The sequence below is a fragment of the Lissotriton vulgaris genome, chromosome 7 (assembly GCF_964263255.1).
Source record: "Lissotriton vulgaris chromosome 7, aLisVul1.2, whole genome shotgun sequence".
Taxonomy (NCBI): domain Eukaryota; kingdom Metazoa; phylum Chordata; class Amphibia; order Caudata; family Salamandridae; genus Lissotriton; species Lissotriton vulgaris.
This window is the reverse complement of record NC_141695.1, coordinates 1090774875-1090798965: the sequence shown is the minus strand read 5'-3', so window position 1 is coordinate 1090798965 and position 24091 is coordinate 1090774875. Positions and strand designations below refer to the sequence as shown.

The following is a 24091-nucleotide window of genomic DNA, read 5'->3' as shown; positions in this document are numbered from 1 at the left end:
TAGGAAGTCTTCACTGTAATAGTTCATGGTAGTGAACAGGTTAGATGTGGGGACCAAACCCAGACTCTTCTGGGCTCTGATGGATGTGGACAGGCCCGCTCCCACAGGTCAGTGTCACGCTTATATGTGTATATCGCGTCAATGGGGGGTGATGGGGATTGTGGTTTACCCCAGCAGTGCAGCGATGTCCCAGTCCAAGCAAGCATGGCTTTTCCACACAAATGTCAGCAAAGTGGCTACAGGTAGCATGGGTCATCATTGTGCTTATATGCACAAATGGCGTTGTGGGGGGTGATGGGGATTATGGTTTCCCCCAACGGTGCCGCGATGTCCCAGTCCAGGCAAGCATGGCTTCTTCCCACAAATGTCAGCAAAGCAGCTACCACTCACACATCCACTCATAGACCCACACTAGTTACTTATATTTAAGAATATTATTTGTATTATTATTATTATTATTATTATTATTATTATTATTATTATTATTATTATTATTATTATTATTATTATTATTATTATTATCATTATTGTTATGACTGTTGTAGTTTTACAGTTAAATATTTTTGGAACAATGTAAAAATTTGCAATCACACTTTCAGATAGCAGGGCTACCTTTATGTTACTTCTATTTGAACTGGCATTTTCCTTTGAAGAGGACTGATGGCTGCAGATGAATTCTTTTTAGAGGGGAAATTAGTTTGATCCTTTTTAATGGAAAAATAACCCAGTGAATTGCAAAGATCTCGGGATGAAGGTACAATAGATGTGATACACTAAGGAACAACACATTTTTGGACAATTTTCAAGATTCACCATAGGGTTTTGAGAGTTCCCATTGCTTGACCAGGGCTGTACTCTTTTGCACACAGAAAACGGGTTTGTGACAAGTGGATCCAACATGTTTAGGGGACAATTGACAAGGCAAATGATTGGAGTTTTGCGGCTGGCAGATTCCAAATTGTGGAAGTGTTTTCAAGTTGTTTCATAATGTTGGATAACTACAGATTAAGGGCTGGATTTAGAGTTTGGCAGCTGGGTACTCCATCACAAACATGACAGGTATCCAGTCCAGTGTACTGCACGTGCATTAGGATATAATGCACTTGGAATGCGGCGGATGGATTGTATGGGACAAACTTGTGATGGAGTACCTGTCCGCCAAATTCTAAGTCAGGCCCCAAGTCTATTCCTTGATGTGCCTTTCTGTAGGGGCTGCAAATGTCTATAATAATTAATATGGTTTTGTGCAGTGGTTCAGTATACACAGGAGGGTCAGCTATTTGTGTGAGCTGGAATGAGGTATTCCTCCAGCATTTTGGATTTTAAGGTTTCAACGTTTTGTGTTTTTTAGCGGATTTAGGATGGATATTTAGAGTTGTATCAGCATTCGGGGTCCTGGGGCAATTTTCCATGAGGAAGTTACATGGTGGTCTGCACTTCATGCATCATTTTACCTACTGACTGCCACAAAAGAACGTCTTCCCTCAGTCTGACATGTTAAAACACTCCTGGACACCTAAGTTGTACTGTTGTTACCCTCTTTGTTGTAAAACTCAATAAACAAAACGTGAGTGTCAAAAAAATCACTCGTGGCTCAAATTTTATGGTGATACACCAGAAAAAAGGGTTAGCTTTACCCTGAAAATTATGATTTGCATGCTTAATAGTGACTATTCTATGAACTTCACAGGGAAACAGTCCTACTTCAGCTCTATATATTAACTTCAATGATTTTGGAACAGAAACCATATAGGTATTTTCAAGAATGAACACATTTTGTGCACCACTTATAACGTAGCAGAAAAAGGGCAGGGATCCAATTATTGTGGTCTGCAAACATTTGAGTAGCACATGCAATGCTGCCCCTGAGCCCTACTGCTCTGCCTGTACCACATAAATCATAGTTCTGCACAAGCACGAAAAGCTACTGTCAGTTTAATAAAGACTAAAAGGCATGTCTCCATTGCTTACCACCCTCAAGTGAACGTACGCTATTTTAAGAAATCTACTAAACGTATTTAAAGATTGGTGTTGCCCATGAGTCTGCAGACTCTTGCTACATTTTGAGAAATATCTGCGTGCCGGAGGAACAAGAAAACAACCAGGAATCAATACTTAAAGTGCAGTTTTTTTGCCAAATGGAAACTGGTGGTACTCCCAACTGCTACAGTGTGAGACATTCAGCCCATCTGCTGTTCGTGCAGGGTGAAATAGAAGTACACTTTTTCGGAACGGTTGGCATTAAGATGAGATCTAGAGTTTGTTAACATTTTCTAGGTGTTTCTTAGATGTTACAGTATGCGAACAGAAAAATGGATAGCATTTGAAGTTACTAACTTGGCAACGTTTTACTTCAAATTATGCTTAGATCGAGATTTGAAATATTTATTGAACAAGACAAATGAGCCATTCCACTGTTCCCAGATGTCTCAAGAGCTCGCCGTTGAAAGTAAGCCCTTAATTTGAAGGCCCTGGTAAATCTAAAATTGAACATAAAACAGTATTTTCGTTTCAATTCACAGTCTGAATCCTTCAAAAACCGCAGCTAGACTGAAATGTGTGCTTCGATAAAAGTTCCGGATTCCAAATGAAGGCGCACAGAACGAGTGAAAAGATGTTTTTTATAATTTGGTATAATTTAAACATCCTATCGCTCTTTCTGACCTGCGGCTCTTGGGCGTGGCCGACAGCAGCAGCGGGGCAGGGGTGTGCCTCCCCAGTGACGGTAATTGCCCCCAGTAGCGGCCCGTGGTGGGAGTGCTGCGGGGCGCTGATGTGGGGTGGGGAGGGGCAGGGTGGGGGGTAGTAAACTATGGATTACGGCTGATTTGAGGTAAGTAAACATATAAATAAATGGAACAAATGTCTTTGCGCGTGTTGCATCGCCTTCGGCGATGCAGCGCACACAACAAAATTTGTTTCCTTAATTTATATGTTACTTACTTCTAGCCAGCCGCAATCCGTAGTTAACTACTCCCCACCCTGCCCCTCCCCCGCCCCACGCTAGCGCCCAGCAGCACTCCCACCACGGGCCGCTACTGATTACCCCACAGGCAGCAGCACAGGCCTTCCAAATGAGTAGTGGTGAATGTGCTGATACCTGACTAGGGCTGGTCCTAGGACTGAAAGGTAACACCACCTGGGGAAAATTCAGCAAGGTAGAATATTATTTTTCCCCAAGTGGTGTTACCTCTAGGCGATTCGTTGGCACATGAGGCGATGGCCTTATCTACTGCAGACAGTGTGACTGGAAGGGTTACATGGGACCTAACTCAAGTGGGGTAAATGAGCCTTTGTGCTTCCTCTCTGGGTAGTAGAAGACAGTTAAAATTCTGGTTGTGGAGAGGCTGGAGCCTCATCACCCTTGGTTCTCGTGGCACTGCACTGGCTGCACTAATGATAATGGCTACGCTGCATTGATTGGATATTTACACGAGCTCTAAATTTCGAGGCGTATTTACAAGCTCCTTGCGCTGCTGGTGCATCACTTTTAATGTGATAAAAAGGGATGTTCTGGTGGCACAAGGAGCTTGCAAATTAGCCCTTTAGTCTCTTGGGTGCATATTTACAAGGAGTTCACTCCACCAAAACGTCAATTTTTCCAACCCTCTGGTGGCGTTAAGTCCTTTGCCTGATTTACAATGTGTTGTTAAGCAACTTAATGTGAGTAAACACCGCCTTATAAATAATGCCCCTATTCAAGCAGCACTTAACGTGAAAGGGGCGTGCAATGGGTGTTGCAGTAGGCATTCCATCGCCACACCAATACGTTTTTTGTGCTGCTCTATATTAACAAGTCATGGGCACATGCCAAATATATCACATGGGAATACTTAGTCTTAAGCAGGTGGTACGAGGAGAAATGTTTCATTATTTTGCTCTTTCCATCTGTGCTGCAGAAAAACACTCATAGAAATAGCAAATCGCCTGAAAAGATTGTTTATGTGCAGGAAGGGGATCCTGCATATAAACAATCACCCCTGCTGCGCAGATACCCTTGAAGCATTGCACATGAGTGCCTGTGCTGGCGCTAGGCAGCTTCTTCAACACCAGCACTAGGGGAAACGCAGACGTACACCGCATGCTTGTAAACACAGTTCATCCCAGCGTTTTGAAACTGATGGAACGCAGCGTTACCAACTTTATTGGAACACTGCGCTCTGCCAGGTTCTAGTAAATATGCCCCATGCTCTGTTCATTCTCTTCGACCCTACATCTTTCTTCGGTGCAATTCAGCTCAGGGCTGTGCTATTTTATTTGAATGCACAGTCAATAAAATTACTTATTTTTAAAGTCATAATAGGCACAAGCTTCGGAGGCATAAAAAGTACAGGAAACAGAATATGTCAGATATAAATATTGTTTTTATGTCTCAAATGTGCCTTGAGAAATAGAAGTGGTTGTGCTGTAATTTTTTTATTTAATTAAATGTGCCTTTGAGTTTAGATTGCTGTTATACAAGATGTTTCAAACCATTCCACTGACCTAGCTAATGAAGCAGAAAACCTTGACGAAGAACATGTTTTGTTCCTTTCATTCTTATTATCATTCGCATCGCATTAATGCGTCATTTTGTTGGACTCGTTTGTGTACTCCGAATCGCTGTCTTCTATCCCACCCGTGGTTGAGAAAAAAAGGCAAAGCGTAAAAAGGTTAAAGAAAATATAGACATACAAAAAGTAATACAGAGAAACATATCAGCATTACCTCTGTCTGTAAGTTCCCCGCAGCTGAACTGAAGCGTCTGTTGCTGTCTGAGCCCATCCATCCCCAAGCGGCCGACAGGAGGACCCCAAGCAGAATGAGATGGCCAGTTCTTGATTTCATCATTGCCAGTCTGTAGAGAACAAGATGAAAACCATCAAGTCAATTCATCTCAAGCGCACACTCCGCAGCTTCAAACACCTCAACGCGCTTCTACTGCCTAAATGAAATATTAAAAGATATCTGTCACCACAACACATCTACTGCCGGTTGTTGCACGCGGCATTTGCAAGAGCAGGTGTGCTCTGTTTTGCAGAAAAAAAATCAAATAATTCTTCTGCCATTTAAAGATCATGGTCACATAATTATAGTGAAGAATGTAATGCATCTTACTTCTTGCCATTCTTAAACAAATAGGGAAAGATTTACAAGCCCCTTTCGCCACTTTACCGTCACTTTTTCCCCATGTTAAAAATGACATAAAAGTGGCGCAAGGGGCTTGTAAATATGCCCCAAATTGTCTTTGTTGGGACATGTATGTTAGCTAATTTTCATGCAATTTGCATTAAGTGGGATAAAGGGACAGCAAAAGAGAGGGGTGGACACATGAGGAGACTAAAGAAGAAGCACAAAGGTGAATAGGGTGACCAACCGTCCGTTAATTTCACGGACCGTCCGTAATTTGGACCTCACGTCCGTTGTCCATGAGGATCCCTTTTACGGACGCCTTTTGTCCATAATTTTGGCCCTCACAGAGAGCAGCACTGCTCCTCTACGAGAGACCTCACCACCCCCTAGATGGGGCCGCCCCGCCTCCTCCTGGAGCACAAGAGCAGCCTCACCCGCCCATTGAAATTCTGTATGCGGCTGATTGCCACATACAGAATGACAATGTGGCAGTATGGGCGTGTTAACGCATGTGGCGGCCTCCTCCTACCTTAGTGTACAGCAGGGCAATCTGTTAAAAAAAAGTTAAACCGCCCTTGCTGCAACGTGAAAAAAACCTGTTTATTTATAGAAGCCTGAAAAACAAGTTAAAAAGAAGGGGTTATCGTTCTTTTACTGTCCCATCATTTTAGAATGAGGTATTTTCAATATTATATTCAACAAAGCCCTGGTTACTGCTTTTTCATTTTAAGCAACTAACACCTGAACTAACACCAAAGCCAATAGTCCTGGCTTCTTGTTGGTGTAATGATACTTGCTGTATTATACATCTGGATGCAATGACAGAAACAACATAATACCAGTCGGGCGGAAGACTATGCTAAGTGCAGATTTTTTGCCTAGGTGTTTTAAACCACGCCCTTAATTAATCGAACACACACTTTGAAGAGACCCCCACGTTTTTTTTACACCACTTAAAGCCGTGGAAACAACACCATGTCACAGTCACCTCACATACTGGCACTGTGCATCATGCATGACTCATGACTTCTACGTTTTCAGATTGCCTATGTGCAGGGGCATAGTGAACCCTCCCCCACCCCTTGTTTTAGGAACTACAGCGAGGTGAAGTTCTTGATAGGCCTCTTCTGTCTGCAACTCTGCAGACAAAGGCTCAGGTCATAACGTGAAAAGGTGGGAAAGTAAATAAGTAAAGAAATGTGTGAATGGCTGGATGGATTACTGAAAGGAAAGGATGAATGGATGAATGAAAGGGTGAATGGACAGATAATGAAAGAAAGGATAGATGGATGAGTGAATGAGTGGAATATGGATGAGCGAAAAGGTAAATAGATGGATGTATGGGTGGAAGGGTAGATGATGGGCAAGTGAATGGGTGTATGGATGAGTAAGTGAGTAAGTGAATGGACGGGCGAAAGGGTAAATGGCTGGATGGGTGAGTGAATAGATGGATGGGTGGAAGAGTGGATGGATGACTGGGTGGGTTGAAAGGATGGGTAGATGAATGATGGATGAGTGAAAGGGTGGATGAAGGGATGGATGAGTGAAATAATGGATGGAAGGATATATGGTGGATAAGTTTGCAAATGGTTGAATATGTTTGGATATAAATGGGCACACAGATGGATGGACAGAACGAATGGTTAAAGACTGAATGATGGATGAAAGAATGATTACACCTTGTAGCACCCATTATCTTAAGTAACATTACAATGACTTTCACGTTAATATGAGTCATTGTCTCTATATAATTTGTGTGTGTGATGTAACGTACTCTGACACACTGCCCTACATATTTGAGATGAGTAACACTATAAAAGAAATTAAATACACATGAGAGACGGTCTAAATGAAGATGAGGGGCACCAATGGAGGGTGGTAGCAAGGCCGGACTGGCCGGACCAGGCATTGGGTGTTTCACTGGGAGGCAGAAAGGGGGGGAGAGCGGTTTCGTTACTGGGGGCTGGCACTGCAAAGTTCCTTGTATATCCAGTAGTTTTCAATCAACAATAAAAGCGGCCTCACTTATCTTCAGGTGTGGTTCACCATTGTCTGGTGACTAATGTACCTGCTGGAGTAAGATGCAAATTTTGAGGCGGTATGTAATCCATGTTCTAGAATGATTGACCAAATTCAACATAATGCTACACACATGACCACTGAAATTATTCAGGGCGGGAAGAACTTGTTGTGTAACATAAGGTCTATTCCCAAACATTACATCGAGGTTTGGGACCTTATTTCTACACATGAACCTGATCTGTGCTTCCTCACAGAGACATGGCTTAAACCCCACTCTGTCCCAGCCATCACCCTTGGGATCCCGGAAGGGTATAAAATTGTCAGATTAGATCGACCGAAGAAAGTAGGTGGGGGTATAGCGATCGTGCATAAAAGCAGCATTTCTGTTTCTGTTTTAGATCAGTGGTGCAACTCTGCTTTTGAAATGATGGTCTTCAAAATTGACACGTCAGCCAAATATAGCAGGAAGGGATCAGTAGTCTACCATCCTCCAGGCCCCATAAAAAAAGTTTCTAGTATGTTGGTGGAAGCACTCGCCCCGTATGTTGATGCAGATAAAGACTTTATATTGCTTGGAGACTTTAGCATCCATAGCGAGATAAAAGACAATATGGAGGCACAATCTTTCTTGATGGATGTCTCTTTGCTGGGACTGAAACAGTGTAATAGTGGGCCCACAGACTTGGCGGGGCATACTTTAGATCTGATTCTTTCCAACTACCCGGACATAAAGTGTTATGCGCCCAAACAAACGAATTGGACAGATCATTATATTTTAGAGTTTTCAATGCCTAAAATTGACATCTCCTCTAACCGTCCTGTACAAATTCTGGCACGCCGAAGGCAATGGCATAAAATATCTGATGTAACCTTTAAAAAGGTGTATGTTGCTCCGAAAATTCCACCTACCGAAGACATTGATTCTGCCGTACTTAAATATGATTTAGCCACCTGTTCTGCAGGAGAGCAGATCCCCCCACTTAAAATATTTAAAAGTCGTCCTGTAAGAAAACAGGAAGTTTGGTTTTCAGAAGAGCTGCGGTGCCTTAAGCGTACTGCCAGGAAATTTGAGAAAGTTTGGAGAAAGTCGCACCTGGAGATGGATAAAATTAACTATCAGATGGCAATAAGCACTTACCATAAAGTCATCCGAGCTACACGGAAGAGCCATGTTACCTCACAATTGGAGGCGGCAGGTAACAATCCGAAAGTGTTATATCAAATCATAAACACCTTTCTAAAACTAGTAGCATGTGAAAGTGCGGATATGTCGTCCCAACAACTATGTGACGACATCTCAAGTTTTTTCACCGATAAGATCGATGCTATCTATGAAAAAATGGAGGCATCTGTTCCATCCAGAAATAATAATCCTGACATTAATACATCGGGTCAAGCAGTTGCGGCCAACTCTGATTTGTTTTTTAACTTTCCGAATATCACTCTGCCAGAGGTAGAGATGTTGATCAATAACATCAAAAGTGGGAGCCCTTCTGATCTATTACCAGCAAGATCAATGGGAGAGGTGGGGAAAGTGCTTGGTCCGGATATTCAGAGCCTGGTGAACCTCTCGTTGGAAACAGGACGTGTCCCACGGGAGTGGAAAAAGGCTCTAGTTAGACCTATCCGGAAGAACACCGCCATCCCTTGGACTAACCTACCCAATCTCAGACCCATCTCCCTGCTACCATTTTTGGGTAAAATCATTGAAAAGCATACTAACAAGCATCTGTCCAACTTCCTGGAACTATCGGGAAGCCTTGACCCTTCACAGTCTGGTTTTAGACTGAAATATAGTACAGAAACTGCCCTGCTGTCGATAACTGATGATCTTCGTATGTACCTGGACACAGGTATTTCTGTTCTCCTGGTGCTACTAGACTTATCTGCAGCGTTCGATACCATTTCTCATAAGATCTTGATCGAACGCCTGACTGTGAAGGGACTGGGTGGCAAGGCACTGGACTGGATAAAGAGCTTTCTCTCCGACCGTACACAAAGTGTCACCATGGGTGAATTTCGGTCGGATGAGGTTAAGATCACCAAAGGGGTGCCACATGGCTCATGTCTGAGCCCAACTCTTTTTAACACCTATGTAGCACCCCTGGCAACTATAACTAGAGCCTTTGGTTTCTGTCCAGATTCTTATGCGTGGCTTGCAAGCTTTCTTGCAGACAGACAACAAGGTGTCAAACTAGGCTCCCATAAATCTGTCTGTAGGAAGCTCACCAAGGGTGTGCCACAGGGCTCATGCCTGAGCCCCACGTTATTCAACGTATATGTGGCCCCTTTGGCGGAGATTATAAGATCTTACGGGTTCTCCCCAATCTCCTACGCTGATGACACCCAGCTGTTGTTTCCCTTCCAAACTATTACACCTGCAGTCATGCAATCCTTCCAAAATGGCATGAGAGCTGTGGCAGGTTGGATGGCCCAGAACTTCCTCCAATGCAATGTGACTAAAACCGAAGTCATGTTGTTTGGAGGGGCCACCCTGCTCTGGTCTCCGGATTGGTGGCCACTTGAGCTAGGACCTGTCCCAGCGCCCAAACAGACCATCAAAAACCTGGGAGTACGCCTGGACCAAACTCTGATTCTAAAAGATCATGTCAGTCAAGTCACCGGAACGTGCTTCCGAATAATCGGTCTTCTACGGCGTATATTCCCCTTCCTGCCAGACATTCACAGGAAAACGCTGGTACAGGCACTAGCTCTTGGGCGGGTAGACTACTGTAATGGTCTACTCATCTCTGCCAATCATGAACAACTACGCAGACTGCAGGTGGTGCAGAACACCGCAGCAAGACTCATCTTGAATGCCCCCCCCCGTACCCCGTCACGCCCTCTCCTTTCCCACCTTCACTGGCTCCCAGTGCGACAACGGGTCAACTTCAAACTCTGCTGCATAATGCATAAGTGCATTTATGGGTCCGGTCCCAAATACTTAAAAGACATTTTCATCCCCTACTCTCCTGGACGTGCCTTGCGCTCCAGCAACACCATGTTGATGCATGTACCCAAAGTTACCAGAGCGAGACAGGGTGGCCGAGCACCCTCTCTCAAAAGCCCCTTGCTATGGAACTCCCTCCCACCACAGTTGAGACATGTCTCTAATCTCTTTTCTTTTAGGAAAAAACTAAAAACATACCTATTCACCCAAGATTAATTTTCTTCTGCCTACCTCACTGTCATCCCCTCAATAAGTTCTTTCGACTCATACAGAAGCTACGCGCGGAGATACCCCTTCGGGGCTGATTCAGGCGCGCTATAAGAATATAAATAAATAAATAAATAAATATGCTGATGATACCCAGCTGCTTTTTCCTTTTAAATCATTGACCCCAGAGGTTATACAATCTTTCTCCGAGCGGATGAAAGCAGTATCCCAGTGGATGTCCTCCAACTTCCTTCAGTGTAACGTTGGTAAGACTGAGGTGATGCTTTTCGGTGAGGCCAAAATATTATGGTCCCCTGACTGGTGGCCTTTAGATTTAGGACCAGTCCCCGAACCAAAACTAGTAATCAAGAACCTTGGGGTACTTCTGGAGCCGGAGCTGACTATGAAACAACATGGAAATAATACGGTGGGGTCCTGTTTTCATGTGATAGGGCTCCTCCGCAGGATATTCCCGCTCCTTCCGGACTCCATTAGAAAAACTCTGGCTCAGGCTCTAGTGATCAGCCGACTTGATTATTGTAATGGTCTTCTGGTGTCTGCAAACGAAGAGGTATTGGACCGACTGCAAGTGGTACAAAACACTGCAGCCAGGCTAGTCCTCAACGCTCCCCCCAGATCCTCCTCTAAACCTCTGTTGGATAAACTTCATTGGTTATCCATCCACCAAAGAGTGAAATTCAAGACTTGCTGTATTGTACATAAAGGACTACATGATTTAGGCCCTGCCTATTTAGCTAATAAATTTGTCCCATATGTTCCCACACGCTCCCTTAGGTCAAGTGAGCAGTTGCTGCTAAGGATACCTAGGGTTGGCAGGACTAGAATGGGTGGCAAGGCCCTGTCAGTGGTTGGTTCTACTTTGTGGAACAGTCTCCCTCTCAAATTAAGACAGTGTTCCGACCATTTTGTTTCCAGAAAACAATTGAAAACCTTTTTGTTTCAGGTCTAACCAGTTAAGTTAATAAGTTAATAAGAACTTAATGATCTGCTACTTTGTGAGTTTTAGCCCTGTACGATTATACTGTCCCGGTTTTGCTTCTGTTGTCTCTCAGCGCGGAGATACTCCTCCGGGAGTTTATTCAAGCACTTTACAAACACGCAAATAAATAAATAAATAAAGAAATAAATTGTCTAAGGTAGCAAGCTGCTGCCATACTGAAAAACCGCGACGCGCATGTTTGTCTCAACCTAATATAAACTAATTTTGACTTGTACTTAGGGGGTTGTCTATTTACTTACTTATATACTATTGCGCGACCACCTCTGATGTGTCTGTAAAATGTAACTTTTGTCCCGAAGTTTTGTCCTGAATTTTGACCCTTTGTCCTGAATTTTTGTCCTGAATGTTGTCCCTTTGTCCTGAATTTTAACATTCACCATCCTGAATTTGCACCAATGCCAGTTGGTCACCCTAAAGGTGAAGCAGAAAGAAGAAGAGAGCGGGCTAGACAGGAGATGGTGCAAAATTAGTGTTAGTTGAAGGGGTTGGCCTTACAGGAGTGGGAACTGGGATAAGCGTGTAGCAAGAAGTTAACAAGACAATATGAATGAATACATAACCTGAAAGTTACATTGCTGCAAAGCATTCTTGCAGAAAATAGTATTTCCCAGTTTTGATGTATTTTGTTTCTTTCACACATATGAAACGGACATTAACCGTGTAAAAATAATAAAGGGTAAAAATGCAGCTCGGTATCAACTGATCTAATTGAAAATATTACACCAAGTTAACTACACCAGAGTCCTCCTGCATAAAATAGGCAGAACCAGTGATGAGATGTGCCTTCGCACCTGTGATCAGAGGGGTACCTTCCTCCACACATTATGGGAGTGCCCACAATTCAGGCTTTCTGGGAGTGAGAAACACAAAGCTTAGAGGATGCCACTGGAATACTTATAGAGGTGGAGGCTCCCCTGGAGCTTATGGGAATATGGAGAGAATTAGATGCAACTGTATATAGGAAGCAACTGATCAATGTGGACTTTATACTGGCAAAAAGAGAAGCCACACTCAAATGGGGTAACAGTACAATCCCAAAACTGAATGACTGGGAGCAAGAGTTGCACCTCTGTTGTATTAGGAAAAAAATGATATACAAGGATAGAGGATGCTGCAGGAAATTTTAGAAAATATGGGATGGATGGTCCACTTGAGAGCTAGAGGCATAGGTGGCTAGAGAATTAGAGAAAGAGACTGGAATCAAGTGAAAGCCAGATCTATGAGGAGACAAATCCGTAATTAATCCATGGACGCTAATCCAAAGAAGAAAGCTCTGCAAAAAAATCAAGACAAGCCTTACCAAACTTTGCTACAAATGTAAGATGCAACCCTGTTTGAGAGAAAGGGAAGAGAGGCAGAAGGAAAGTATGGGCAACATAGCAATTGGTCACCTGTTTGACAATTTTGTGTTTAATGCAAACAAATGAAATATTCTTTGAAAAAATTGAGACTGGCATTTGAACAGACCAGGAGATATAGAGGGCTGACCGAAAGCCTCTCCAAGCATATTTGTTAGACCTGGTTTGTCCAGCGGGTTATCCCCAGACTTTTTTACTTTTTGGCCTAATGTTTTTGACCTGTTTTGTTGGTTTTATGACTCATGAAATTTTACCACTGCTTATCAGGGCTAAAGTGCATATGCTCTCCCTATAAATTGTTATGATGGAATGGTGTTTCCATGATTCGTTATTCGATGTATTACTAAGTCCCTAGTACAGTACACTGTGTGTGCCCAGGGCCTGTAAATTGAATTCTGCTAGTGGACCTGCAGCACTGATTGTGCTACCCTCACAAGCAGCCTTTCAAAGGTAACTCAGACCTTCCACTGCAGTGTCTGTGCTCAGTTGTGACTGCTAGTTGACTTGGCAAGTGCACCCACTTGCCAGTCCCTAGCCTTCCCTTTTCTTACATGTGAGTCACCCCTAAGGTAGGCCCAAGGTACATCTGTGCGCAAGGCACAGTGTACGTGAAAGGTAGGACATGCCCTGATTTGTGGGGCATATCATGATAGTGAAATACTACCAATTTTGTTTTTCACTATTGAAAGGCTATCTGCCCCATAGGATAGAATAGGAGTTTATTTGTAACATCTTATCAATATAACTTCTTATTGGGACAAGATAGGAAGATAATGTTCAGTATGCCTGAACTCAGAATTTAAAAATACATCTTTTAGTAAAGATAGTTTTTATATTGTGTGTTTGAAAATACTACTTTTAGAAAGTGGGTACTTTCTTGCTTAGCCATCCTGCATGCCTCTGCTGCTTTGTGGATTGACTGGCTGGCTTTGGAATGATAGGGGCTGGGGATGTGCATTCGCTCCGATGGCAACCAGGGGGGTGGTGTGTGTCCTGCCTATCCTGGATGAGTCAGGGCTGGGATGAATTGACCTGGGCTGCATTCGGAGTAGGGGAGGACATTTCTTTCACACCTGAATGGGCCTGATATGCCTTGGACAATGCTGTCTCCACCTCCTCCTGGGCAGCAGCACCAGAGAGGACAGAACTGGTTTTTGCTGGGCAAAGGAATTTGTGCTATAAAAATTGGGGCCCAGACCCCGGAACATTAGATTACTGATAAACTAAGGAACCTGCCTGGAAGAAGAACTGAGAAAGCTGAAGGAGGAATACTGCCCCTGTACTGTGTGCTGCGGGGGTTGGCCTGCAGTGGATGCTTCTGTCTTGGGCAGGGAAAGAAATGGACTGTGCTTTCACCATCCTGCTGCTAGAGTTTTCTCTAAGGGCTTGTAGTCGAGCTTGCCTCCTGTTGGAAGTCTCAAGGATAGAAATGACTTCAAAGATCACTACTGGGAATCAAAAGGAACGTTTTCAAGAAGAGCTGATTAAACTGAGGAGGAATACTGCCCCTGTGCTGTTTGCTGTCTGGAGTTGGCCTGCAGTGGCTACATTCTGCCAAGGAAAGGAGAAGGACTTTGCTATGTGCTATTTCCTCTACTTGAGGAAGATTTCCAATGGCTTGAAATAGAGCTTGCCTCCTATTCTGAAATCTCAGGGACACAAATATTTCACCCTCAGCCCCCCTTAACTCCTTTGCTGGGAGTGCTGACCTTTTGAGAGGTGCCTGACAGTGTTCTGGACCCCTGGACTGGAAACTGCAAGAACTGTAAAAATGAAAGCATCGCCTGTTTCTGACACATTGCAGAGGCGCAAGAATTTTCCAATGCATTGTCCCCGCCAAAGTATCCATGCAGCACCTGCTCGGGGCTGAAGGGTCTGCCGTGCAATGAATTCTGTGCACCGATCTCTGACATCCACGATCACTGCACCGAGGGGATGCGGCTGAAATCATTGCATTGTACCGGATTGTCACGCATCGCAGTGAAGCGGCAAGTCAGTCGCATCATTGGGGACGCAGTAAGAAACCGGCGCATCACCTCCCCTGCGCAGCAGTGAGAAACCTACGCTTCACCCCCCCCGGAGCAAGGAACTGACGCATCACCTTCAATGAGTGTAAGGAACCAACACATCACCTTCTCTGCTACCCTTTTTACTTGCATTTCTTGACACATCCAAGGTAATTTGTGTAAAAAGTGTTGCATCCAACATTTTCTTAGAACAGAACTGTTTCTACCTTTTAGGAATCATATGTCTAGTACTGTATTGTGGATTTTTGTCATTTAGGTCTTGTTTTGGTTTAGATAAAAATTACTTATTTTTCTAAACTGATGTGGAGTACATTTGTAGTGTTTTCACTGTTTTATTGTATGTGTTCACAAATGCTTTACACACAATTTGTTGGAGTTGGCCCTTTTTGCAGGGTCATCCCAGAACTTTTTGCCTTCCTCTGGTATTTTTTCTGACCTGTTGTTGGTGGTTTTAAGACTCTGGGCACTTTATCACTGCTGTTCAGTGCTAAAGAGCACGGGCTCTCTGTGGTACACTTGATAAGATTGGTCTACACCTGTTTGGCATATTTAATTTACCCATCAGTCCCTTGTACAGTGGTATCTCATATACCCAGGGCCAGTAAATTAAATGCTACTGGTGGGCTTGCAGCGCTGCTTGCGCCACACACCAAAGTAGCCTTTCAAGCCTGTCTCAGGCTTCTGGCACTGCAGGCCTGCACGCGCAGTTTACTGCTGCTGTGACGTGACACATAAAGTGGTTGCCATGTCTGTCACTCCCCTTTTACTACATATCAGTCACTCAGCTAGCCCTATGGGCAGGGTGCATTGTAGGTAAAAGGTAGGACTTTGCCTTAACAATATGGCATGCCCTGACATCTACAACAGCCTTTTTGGTTTCTCACTGCTGTGAGGCTGCCCTCTCATAGGGATGCATGGCAATACCCTTATATGTGCCTCAGTGGTAATTTCTGACATGAGAGGAGTAGCGTGGTCAAGTTTGGTATGTTTGGAATAGTAGTGATAAATGCTGTGCATTGGTGTTAACAGATTTATTATCACTATTTTAGAAATGGCACTTTAAAAGTAGTCATTTCTGTGTGCTATGTGTCTTTGTGCCTGCCTGTTGCGTAGTGACTGTCTGGCCTTGGAGTGACAGAGGCTGTGGAGGTGCAGTGGCTGTGGAGGTGCAGTGGCTGCAGAGAGTCTGGATGAGTCAGCGCTAGGCTGAATAGGCCTGGTCTGCATGTGGAGTGGTGGGAGGAGTAGCACCTGCACCTGAACAGGCCTGTGCCTACCTTCCACAATGATGGCTCTGCCCCCCTTTGGAGTGTCTGGGGCCAGGACTTACACTTACAATGGGAAGTTGAGCACTGTAAGGATATTTTTAAGTGCCCCCCAGAACAGGTTTGGACTGGGTTCAGAGCCATGTGCCAGCAGAGCACAAAGAGTTTGTGGACTATAAATATTGTGGCTATGACCCCATCTCTGTTGAACTGACTTGGATCTGAAGACCACTCTGCTAGGAGGAACAACCGTGGGACTCAAATGTTGCCTGCTAAGTGGTTGGAGGGGCTGTCCTTTGCTGGGAGGGCCTGCATGCTGGTCTGCTTGTTCCCAGCTCTGACCTTGTGGATTTCTGGTGAAGAGCGCTTCCTGTTTATGTCTTAAGGTGGGAGACAGGTTGAATGCTTTATTTGTTTTTGCCCTCTGAGCGCTCCACCTCTGATGCCTGGGAGGGACATTGCGCCAGAGCAGCATGGGGAGAAAGCTGAGGAGCACTTTTATATTCCTCTGCCCTGCGAGTTTGAGACCCTAACTTTGGCTCATGTGGAAGTACTACAGTAGCGGGCGCAGAAAGAGTAAGTGCTCTGTTGCCAGAGTGCTCTGACCATCAGTTGCGGTGCTGTTTGCCTGTCCAGCATCATGGTGTGTGCACCAGCAAAAGATCAGCAGGGGGAGACTCTGCTGAGGTGGCCCCGCACTGCTGGGATCAGATCGAGGATTGCAAAACCGCTGGAGACTTTGCTGCTGGGTTTTTAGCCAGAATGCAGAGCTGCTGGAAGCCAGGCAAAGGCTAAGCCTGGCTGTGGGCAGGGCTCCCTACAAGGACAAGGAAGCTGACGGGTGCGCCCAGTGGAGGAAAGTTCAGCCACACAGTGAGGTGGGGGAGGCATGTAAGCAAGAAAAGAGCCTCATGAGCCCTGAGAAGACCAGAGAGGCTGCGTGGAGCAGAGCGGACTTAACGGAGACTGCGCTCCGCGCCCTACAGCATCCCTTCGCACATCAGAGGAGGAGCAGGAGAGGTCGCTGCACCCTCTCTCTCTCGGACGGTGCATCTAGGTATTTTTTTCAACGTCGGCCGCGGTGGTGAAGGGCTTCGTAGTTCTGGCATTGTGCAGTTGCGCCGCATGGTTGTGGGCAACTGCATCCTTACCGGATGTTGGGGGCATTTTCTTTTCTTGGCAATCTAGGGAGCCCAGTAGGAACCCCGGATTTGAAAGTAGTTGCCAAGGAGGAGCCACACTGGACCCTAGTGTTAGGTCTGGGCAAGACCTTTGTCATGCTGGATGTGGAAAATTACGGTATCACAGGCAATGGGCTGCATTATGTGCTGAGGGGTCTATGCTTCATTCATTTTGATACGGTACTGTGGATAATGTGTATCCCCTGGCCCTGCTTATGGTTTAGGTGCCATGACCTCCTGATACAAAGTGATTTGTGACTTAAGTGATGCTTATGCCTGATGCTTCATGCTAAGTACAGTTTCTACCAATAGATATTGGTTATTCCGAACTGTAATGGTCATCACAGCAGCCCGATTGGCCTTGTGATGTATGTAATGTTATGACAGTGGCCCAATTGGCATATTAGTGTATATGACACCTCTGAAGTCATGACAAATGCCTGGTGGCACAGTGTATACATGTGATGGTGTTCTAATGTGTTTTTATGGATAATCCAAAGGCTATTTTTACATAACCTTGTGTGGAGTTTCTTTTGGTTTGTGCCTAGTGTGTCGCTGCTGTGTGAGTGTGTTGTGCAAACGCTTTACACATTGCCTCTGGGATAAGCCTGACTACTCTGCCAAGTTACCAAGGGGGTGAGCAGGGGTTATCTTTAGTGTGTAACTCCCTTGCTCTGACTAGAGTGGTGGTTTCTGCCTGGCCTAGCTGCATGCCCTAGCCAACCGATAATCCCATTTCTAACACACTGCCTCTGAGATAAGCCTGTCTGCTTGTGTCAAGCTACTGAGGTGGTGGTGAGCAGGGCTTATTTTATATGTGTATCCCTCTATCCTGACTAGTAGGAAGAAGGGTCCTTACTTGGACAACGTGCAAGCCATTGCCAACTAGAGACCCCTATTTCTAACTATATTCATTTGTACGTATTTTCATTATGCTTTTTGAATAAAAAAGAGGATAGTAAGAGAGCTTCAGCCATCTTTAGCAAGACCTTATGAAAATAACACTAAATCTGACCTATCATCTTCAATTCACACCCCACCAAGCTAAATAATGAATTTTGCCCAATCATGTAGTCACTTGGTCCACTGATTACCCCCAAACACAACCATAAGGATCCTACCTGCCTAATAATTTCAGGAAACACTTTTTTTCTGTGTAGCACCATAGCTGGTCTCCATTGTCCAGTGAGATTTATTTTTCTGACTTGGTGTGCGCGCATGTTTAACAAGCTACACCCTTTCACCTCAATGAAAAACACACTTTTACTAAGAAGGACATATTGGCCAGATATACTAAGCATTTTAACATTTGCAAACACTTCAATTCATTGTTTGATGGCACTAAAATGTATTTTTAATGTACTATAACCATATTGGAAGTCAGTAAACGTTTCCGCCTCTTAAAAAGGCTTTAGGATCGGATGGCAATTTGCCATTTGTAAGTGGAGTGTAGTAGGCATCCCTTCCGAATTGCAAATCGGTATGTGATGTAGCAATAGTTTTATACTTTAATCTGGTCGCAATGCATTAAGAAAATTACAGACACCTGAGTAGGATTGTTTATTGATACACGAAATGGAAGAGGTCCCCTTAAAACTTCTTTCCCTTTGTGAATCTAAAAAAAAAGTTTGTTTGGATTAGCAGTGGTCCAGAAGAGCACTGCCAAATCTGAAGCAAATAAAAAAAAACATATTATTTTAAACGCAGTTCCATTTGCTCTACGGAAAATGGTCTGCATTTTTTAAAACTTTGGGGGATATTATCAAGAACGGAGTTAAAATTATCGCCACTTTAGCGGCACGAAACTGCAACTAAATCTGTGATAATGGGCTGGATAATATGCCCTTTTGAATTTCCATAGAAGCCCAGGTTCACACCAGAACCTGGGCTTCTATGGGAATTCACAAGGGCCTATTATCAAGCTCATTATAGTCGCTTTAGTGGCGTGCTGCCTTTAGTAAGCAACCATCTCTGTGATGGCCTCCAATCAGAATGAGCTGTAATCTGTAATCTGTGACATACATCTTTAATACTTAGGAATAGGTTGGATTGTGACCCACTCTAAATCATAATGTTATGAACCAACCTATTAATGCATAGGTCTGTTCAAAATATTGTTTACTGGTCCCAAAAATAATGGTCATAAATAGTGATCAGATTTTTACGACCAGGTCCTTGTACACCTGGCCCCTTATCCTTAGCTTGGCATTGAGGGCTGTTTATATAAATGGATTCTTTTGCTTAAATTCTTACATATGCAGCCAGCACTTTTTAAAAACGTCTGTACTACTCTGAAATGAAGTGTGGAGCAATATGTTCATTTATTTCTGTGTGTCTCTTTCTGCTATTGTACTGGGCCTTGATAGAATGTAGACTCACAGATATCCACTTTCAAGTATGTTAACCTATAACAGTATGGAAACGTTTTCAAGCTTCCTGTGGAATGGAGCAGCAGCAAATAATGACAACAGCATATTAAATATCTTGCCTGAAATGTTCCAAGCAGAAGAGGTATACACATAAAGGCTCATGAAGATGATAATTACCCCAGAGATCAGGCTATTTTTTCATATGGGCCACTTCAGACCATACTATCTTCAAACACTGGACGTGGATGCCAGCCATGTTTTATCTAACAATTTATTTTTCCTTTGATGTAGTGGGAAGGTGGGACTAATACAGTCTGAACTCAGTTGCTAAAATGTAGTCTGCCATGATTTTTGACAAATAGAACTGTTGTGAAAAGGTAGCAAAGAGCAGATTCATGATTAGCGTGAAGAAATATTGATGACTTGATGGTTTCAAAAATTGCACAATGGGGTTAAAAAATATCATTGTAAAAAGCAGAATATAGAAGTATAATACGGATTGCTCTAAAGGCAATGGAACACGCAGAAACTATTCTAAACATTTGAAAATGACCAGACACCGAAGAAAGACCAAATCCCAAACGAAACTGGAGCACCCAAATTGCCAACACTGCTTTTGACAAAATAGGTCTTACCTGCACAATACATTCCAATCATTTGAGGAACAAACCTCTTAATTGTATTCAAGTCAAGTCAAGTCAAAAGAAGTCTTAATTCGATTGTTCATCTTAAAAGACATGCAACACATCCATCACTAAATCTCAATGTCTAAAGTGCAAGCATAGTTTAAAAAAAAATAATTTAATATAAAGTTAAAAACATGACTAAGACAAAATTAACTCAGATCAAAGAGAGAGAGAGGACTAGATAGGCTAGCCCGGATCCCCTAGGTTATATGTATACATCAATAAGGACTAGCTAGTTTAGGGAGAGAAGGGGAGACTCAGGTACGTCAGTAAATAGTGATAAGGAAAAACACTGTTTTCCTTATAAAGCCCTCACCCACCGACCTAGTCGGTGGCATGCTTCATCATCGGGCCCACCTCAGTGGCACCGAATGTGCCCCGGGTGTGCTGCAACGCCAGGTGACTGCGGAGCTGGTATATTGCTGAGTGTGCAGTGAAGAGGTGAGATAGGTGAAGTTTAAAATGCTATACAAGAGGTCCCAGCACCCGAGGGTTAACAAATTTTTAATAAACTGGGCCTCTGTTAGCAGGTTAAAAAGGCAAAGGGACGTGAATAGGAGTGTTATGATGACCTCCAACGTCCAGTGAGGTCTACATGTTTCAGCCAGTGCCTTTTGTATTCTAAGCTGGCTTTCCTCAGGACCGATAGGATAAGTGAAAAGTGCAAATTAAATTATAATAAACTATATTAGGTGTTTGTGTTATTTTTTAGTTATGTGTTGCGCACGCTAAGGCGCTGTAACTGGTAGAGGGGGATTCCCTCTGGCTTAGCTACACAAAACATAAATGACAAAGACAGGACGTACAGGGTAGAGTCATATTAGAGTGGTATGTCTTGAAAACCACTTATTGCCGACTTATAAGGTGGTGTGCGACCTATATACGGCTAGTGTGGACTCATGGCAACTGCCTGAGACTGGTGAGGGTTTAAAGAAACCGTTAGTGAGGGGTGGTGGGCTAAAAAACGAAATCACAAGGTGAGGTACAGGTAAGTATAGGTACTAGGTCCTCACTCTGTTAATTTCTGTAAAAAGCCTCATGGGTCGCCTGGCAGAGAAAGAGACCCTTTGGAGATAAAAGGGTTGTACAAGGCTGTCTAACCTGTATGGAGAAAGAAATGGTGCTTACCCCATTGTAGGTCTAGCGGTCTTGTTTACTCACGAGTAGTTCGGTCCGGTCCTCCTTGGACCTATTCGTCCTTCTGCGGCACCCGGAATGAGGTGAGTGGGCCGCTGAGGTTCGTTTTTATATTGCTTGCTAAATGCGATTCACCTGTGTTGAGGTAAAGGGTAGACAGAGAGGGAGGGATGCGCGCAACGCGCCATGTCATGGTAGCTGCTGGCCGTGCATGTGCGAGGAATCAGTGCACGTTTGGGCGCATGCGCGATAGAACGCGCTAGTGTTCTATGAGACCGGGCGTCCTACGCATGCGCTAAGATGCGGGGCGGCTAAGATTCAGCGCGGGGACACGCCGTCGGCGTCACCATGCGCTCTACAAATCTCCCTATTAAGATTGCAAGCGCGTTTTGAGCAGAGACGTTTAACATACTGGTTACAACTCCATGAGTGTGGGGCAATTCATAGAGGTATATTGCGCATTTGGGAGCGCTTTGGGCAACCAAATAAGTGGTACCAAAGGTATCAATGTGTGGAAGAGGATGTGTTAATCCACACGTGGGGAGAGATTTTAACGTGCACAAGGTGCACATGGGATTTGTCAAGGGCAGAAAAAGGGGCAGGGATGAGGACGTTCAGGTTGGGGGTTGTTGGCACTGGGTATACTCCATTTTGTAGAGTTACATAGTGGTAGGTCCACCGGGGGTATAATATTTACACAGCTAAGGAATTCCATTGTATAGCATCGTTAAGGCCATGGGTGTGGGTGGATAATCGGTATATCCAGCGTTGTTCCTTTTGTAAAAGGAGTTTTTCATTTGTTGAGTTGTCAAACTTTTCAACGACAGTCCAGGAGAAGTCATTGGGTGTGTGGTTGTGGGTAAGGAAGTGGTCTGTTAACTTGCTTATGTTTTTCCCACATCTTATTGTACTCCTGTGTTCCGTCATCCTTGTGCGTACTTTTCTCGTCGTCATGCCTATATATCTTAAGCCACATCTGCAAGTTATCAGATATACCAGGTTGGTAGAGTTGCAGTTTGTGAACTGCTTTTGTGTCCAGGTTTTACCTGGTTCCAAGTTTAATGTCTTGGAGGGCGATGTTAAGTGGCAAACACTACAGTTGTTAAAGGGTTGGTGGCCAGTGATTTTAGGTAGGCCCCATGCATTGACGATGGTGTTGTCTTTGTTCCGGGTGTCAGTTCGCGGTCTGGTGTTTACCAATTGGTCACGTAGATTGGTTGCCCTTTTGTAGGCAAAGCGAGGTTTTTCCCATTTTCTGGTGCCAGAGTTTATGATTTTCCAGTTGCGTTGTATGATGTTGGCCACTTGGTTAGACGCTGTGTTGTAAGTTGTCACACAGGTTAGCACTGGTTCTTCCTGTGGTTTCTCAAAGGTTTCAAGAAGTGCTTCCCTGTTTTGGTTCCTAGCTCTTTTGCAGGTTTTGTTTATTATTCTGGAGAGGTATCCGCGATCTCTGAGTTTATGTACTAGATCGTTGGATTGCAGTTTGTAGTCCTTGATGTTGCTGCAGTTACGTCTGATGCGTAAGAATTGCCCATAGGGCAAGTTTTCCCTCAGGTGCCTGGGGTGAAAGCTATCAAACCTTAGTAGGGAATTTCTTGCTGTGGGTTTGTAGAAGGTGGTGGTGGTAAGTTTTCCGTTTTCGGACCTGATATTTAGGTCAAGGAACGGTAGTTCATTTGAACTACTGGTGCATGTGAAGCGTAAGTAGGAGTCTAGTTGGTTAATCCAGAGCATGAAATTATCCAGCAGGTCTTGGTTGCCTCTCCATATCAAGAGGATATTGTCGATGTATCGACGCCACATTCTTATGTTGGTGGAGAAGGGGTTTGTGGCTTGTAGTACATGTGTGTTTTCAAAGTGGGCCACATACAATCCTGCCACGCTTGGGGCAAAAACACTGCCCATGGACGTCCCATTCGTCTGAAGGTAGTAGGTTCCCTCGTATTCAAAATAGTTCTCTTTGAGAGCCAGGGTTGCGCAGTCCAAGATGAAACTGCGGGGGGTGTTGTATTCCCATGGGTTTGTCATAAGTACATCATGTAGTACCTTTAGTGTTGCGTCCTGAGGTAGGCTGGTGTATAGGCTCTCTATGTCCAGGCCTACCAGCAGCTCAGTGGTGGGATCAAAGGTTAGGTCTTGAATTATGCTCAAGAGGTGTTTCGTATCCTTGATGTAAGAGGGAGTTTTTTGGACCAAGGGATTGAGAAAGAAGTCACAGAACCGGGAGAGGGGTTCTAGGAGTGACTTTATGCAAGACACAATTGGTCTACCTGGGGGTGGAGTGGTGCCCTTGTGTATTTTCGGAACTGTGTAGAAATACGGAGTTTTTTTTTCTCTGGGGCATAGGAAGTCCGCCTCCTGTTTGGAGATTTTTTCATTGTCTTTTGCATTTTTGACCAACTGGTGAATGGTGGCTTGCAGTTGTTCTGTAGGGTCTTTATTCAGGCGCTTGTAATTCCTGGTGTCGCTGAGGAGCCTTCTACATTCCTGGTCATAGTCCGTCCTGTTCATGAGGACTATTCCTCCACCCTTGTCTGCCGGTTTGATGATGAGGGTAGGGTCATTCTGTAGGCGTTGTTTGGTGCCTCTGTCCTTGTTGGACATATTGTTGAATGTCTCCTTGTGTTGGAGTTGTTCTATGTCTGTGTAGACTGCCTGTTCGAAGGTCAGAACTTCGACAGGGATACTTCCTGGCGGTGGAGTGAAAGTGGATTTAACTCTCAAGCCTGTTTCATTGGGTGTGCTCTCTCCCT

General features: G+C 44.2%; 1 protein-coding gene across 1 annotated transcript in view; it reads right to left on the bottom strand.

Annotated features, from left to right (window-relative positions):
• The window catches only part of FSTL4 (follistatin like 4), a 2088981-nt gene that overhangs the window by 2031598 nt on the left and 33292 nt on the right, over positions 1 to 24091 (bottom strand). The window contains exon 2 of the mRNA XM_086931534.1: positions 4708 to 4837. Coding sequence (XP_086787660.1) covers positions 4708 to 4830 — 123 coding nt within the window. The 5' untranslated portion in view covers positions 4831 to 4837. The remainder of the gene's footprint in view (positions 1 to 4707; positions 4838 to 24091) is intronic.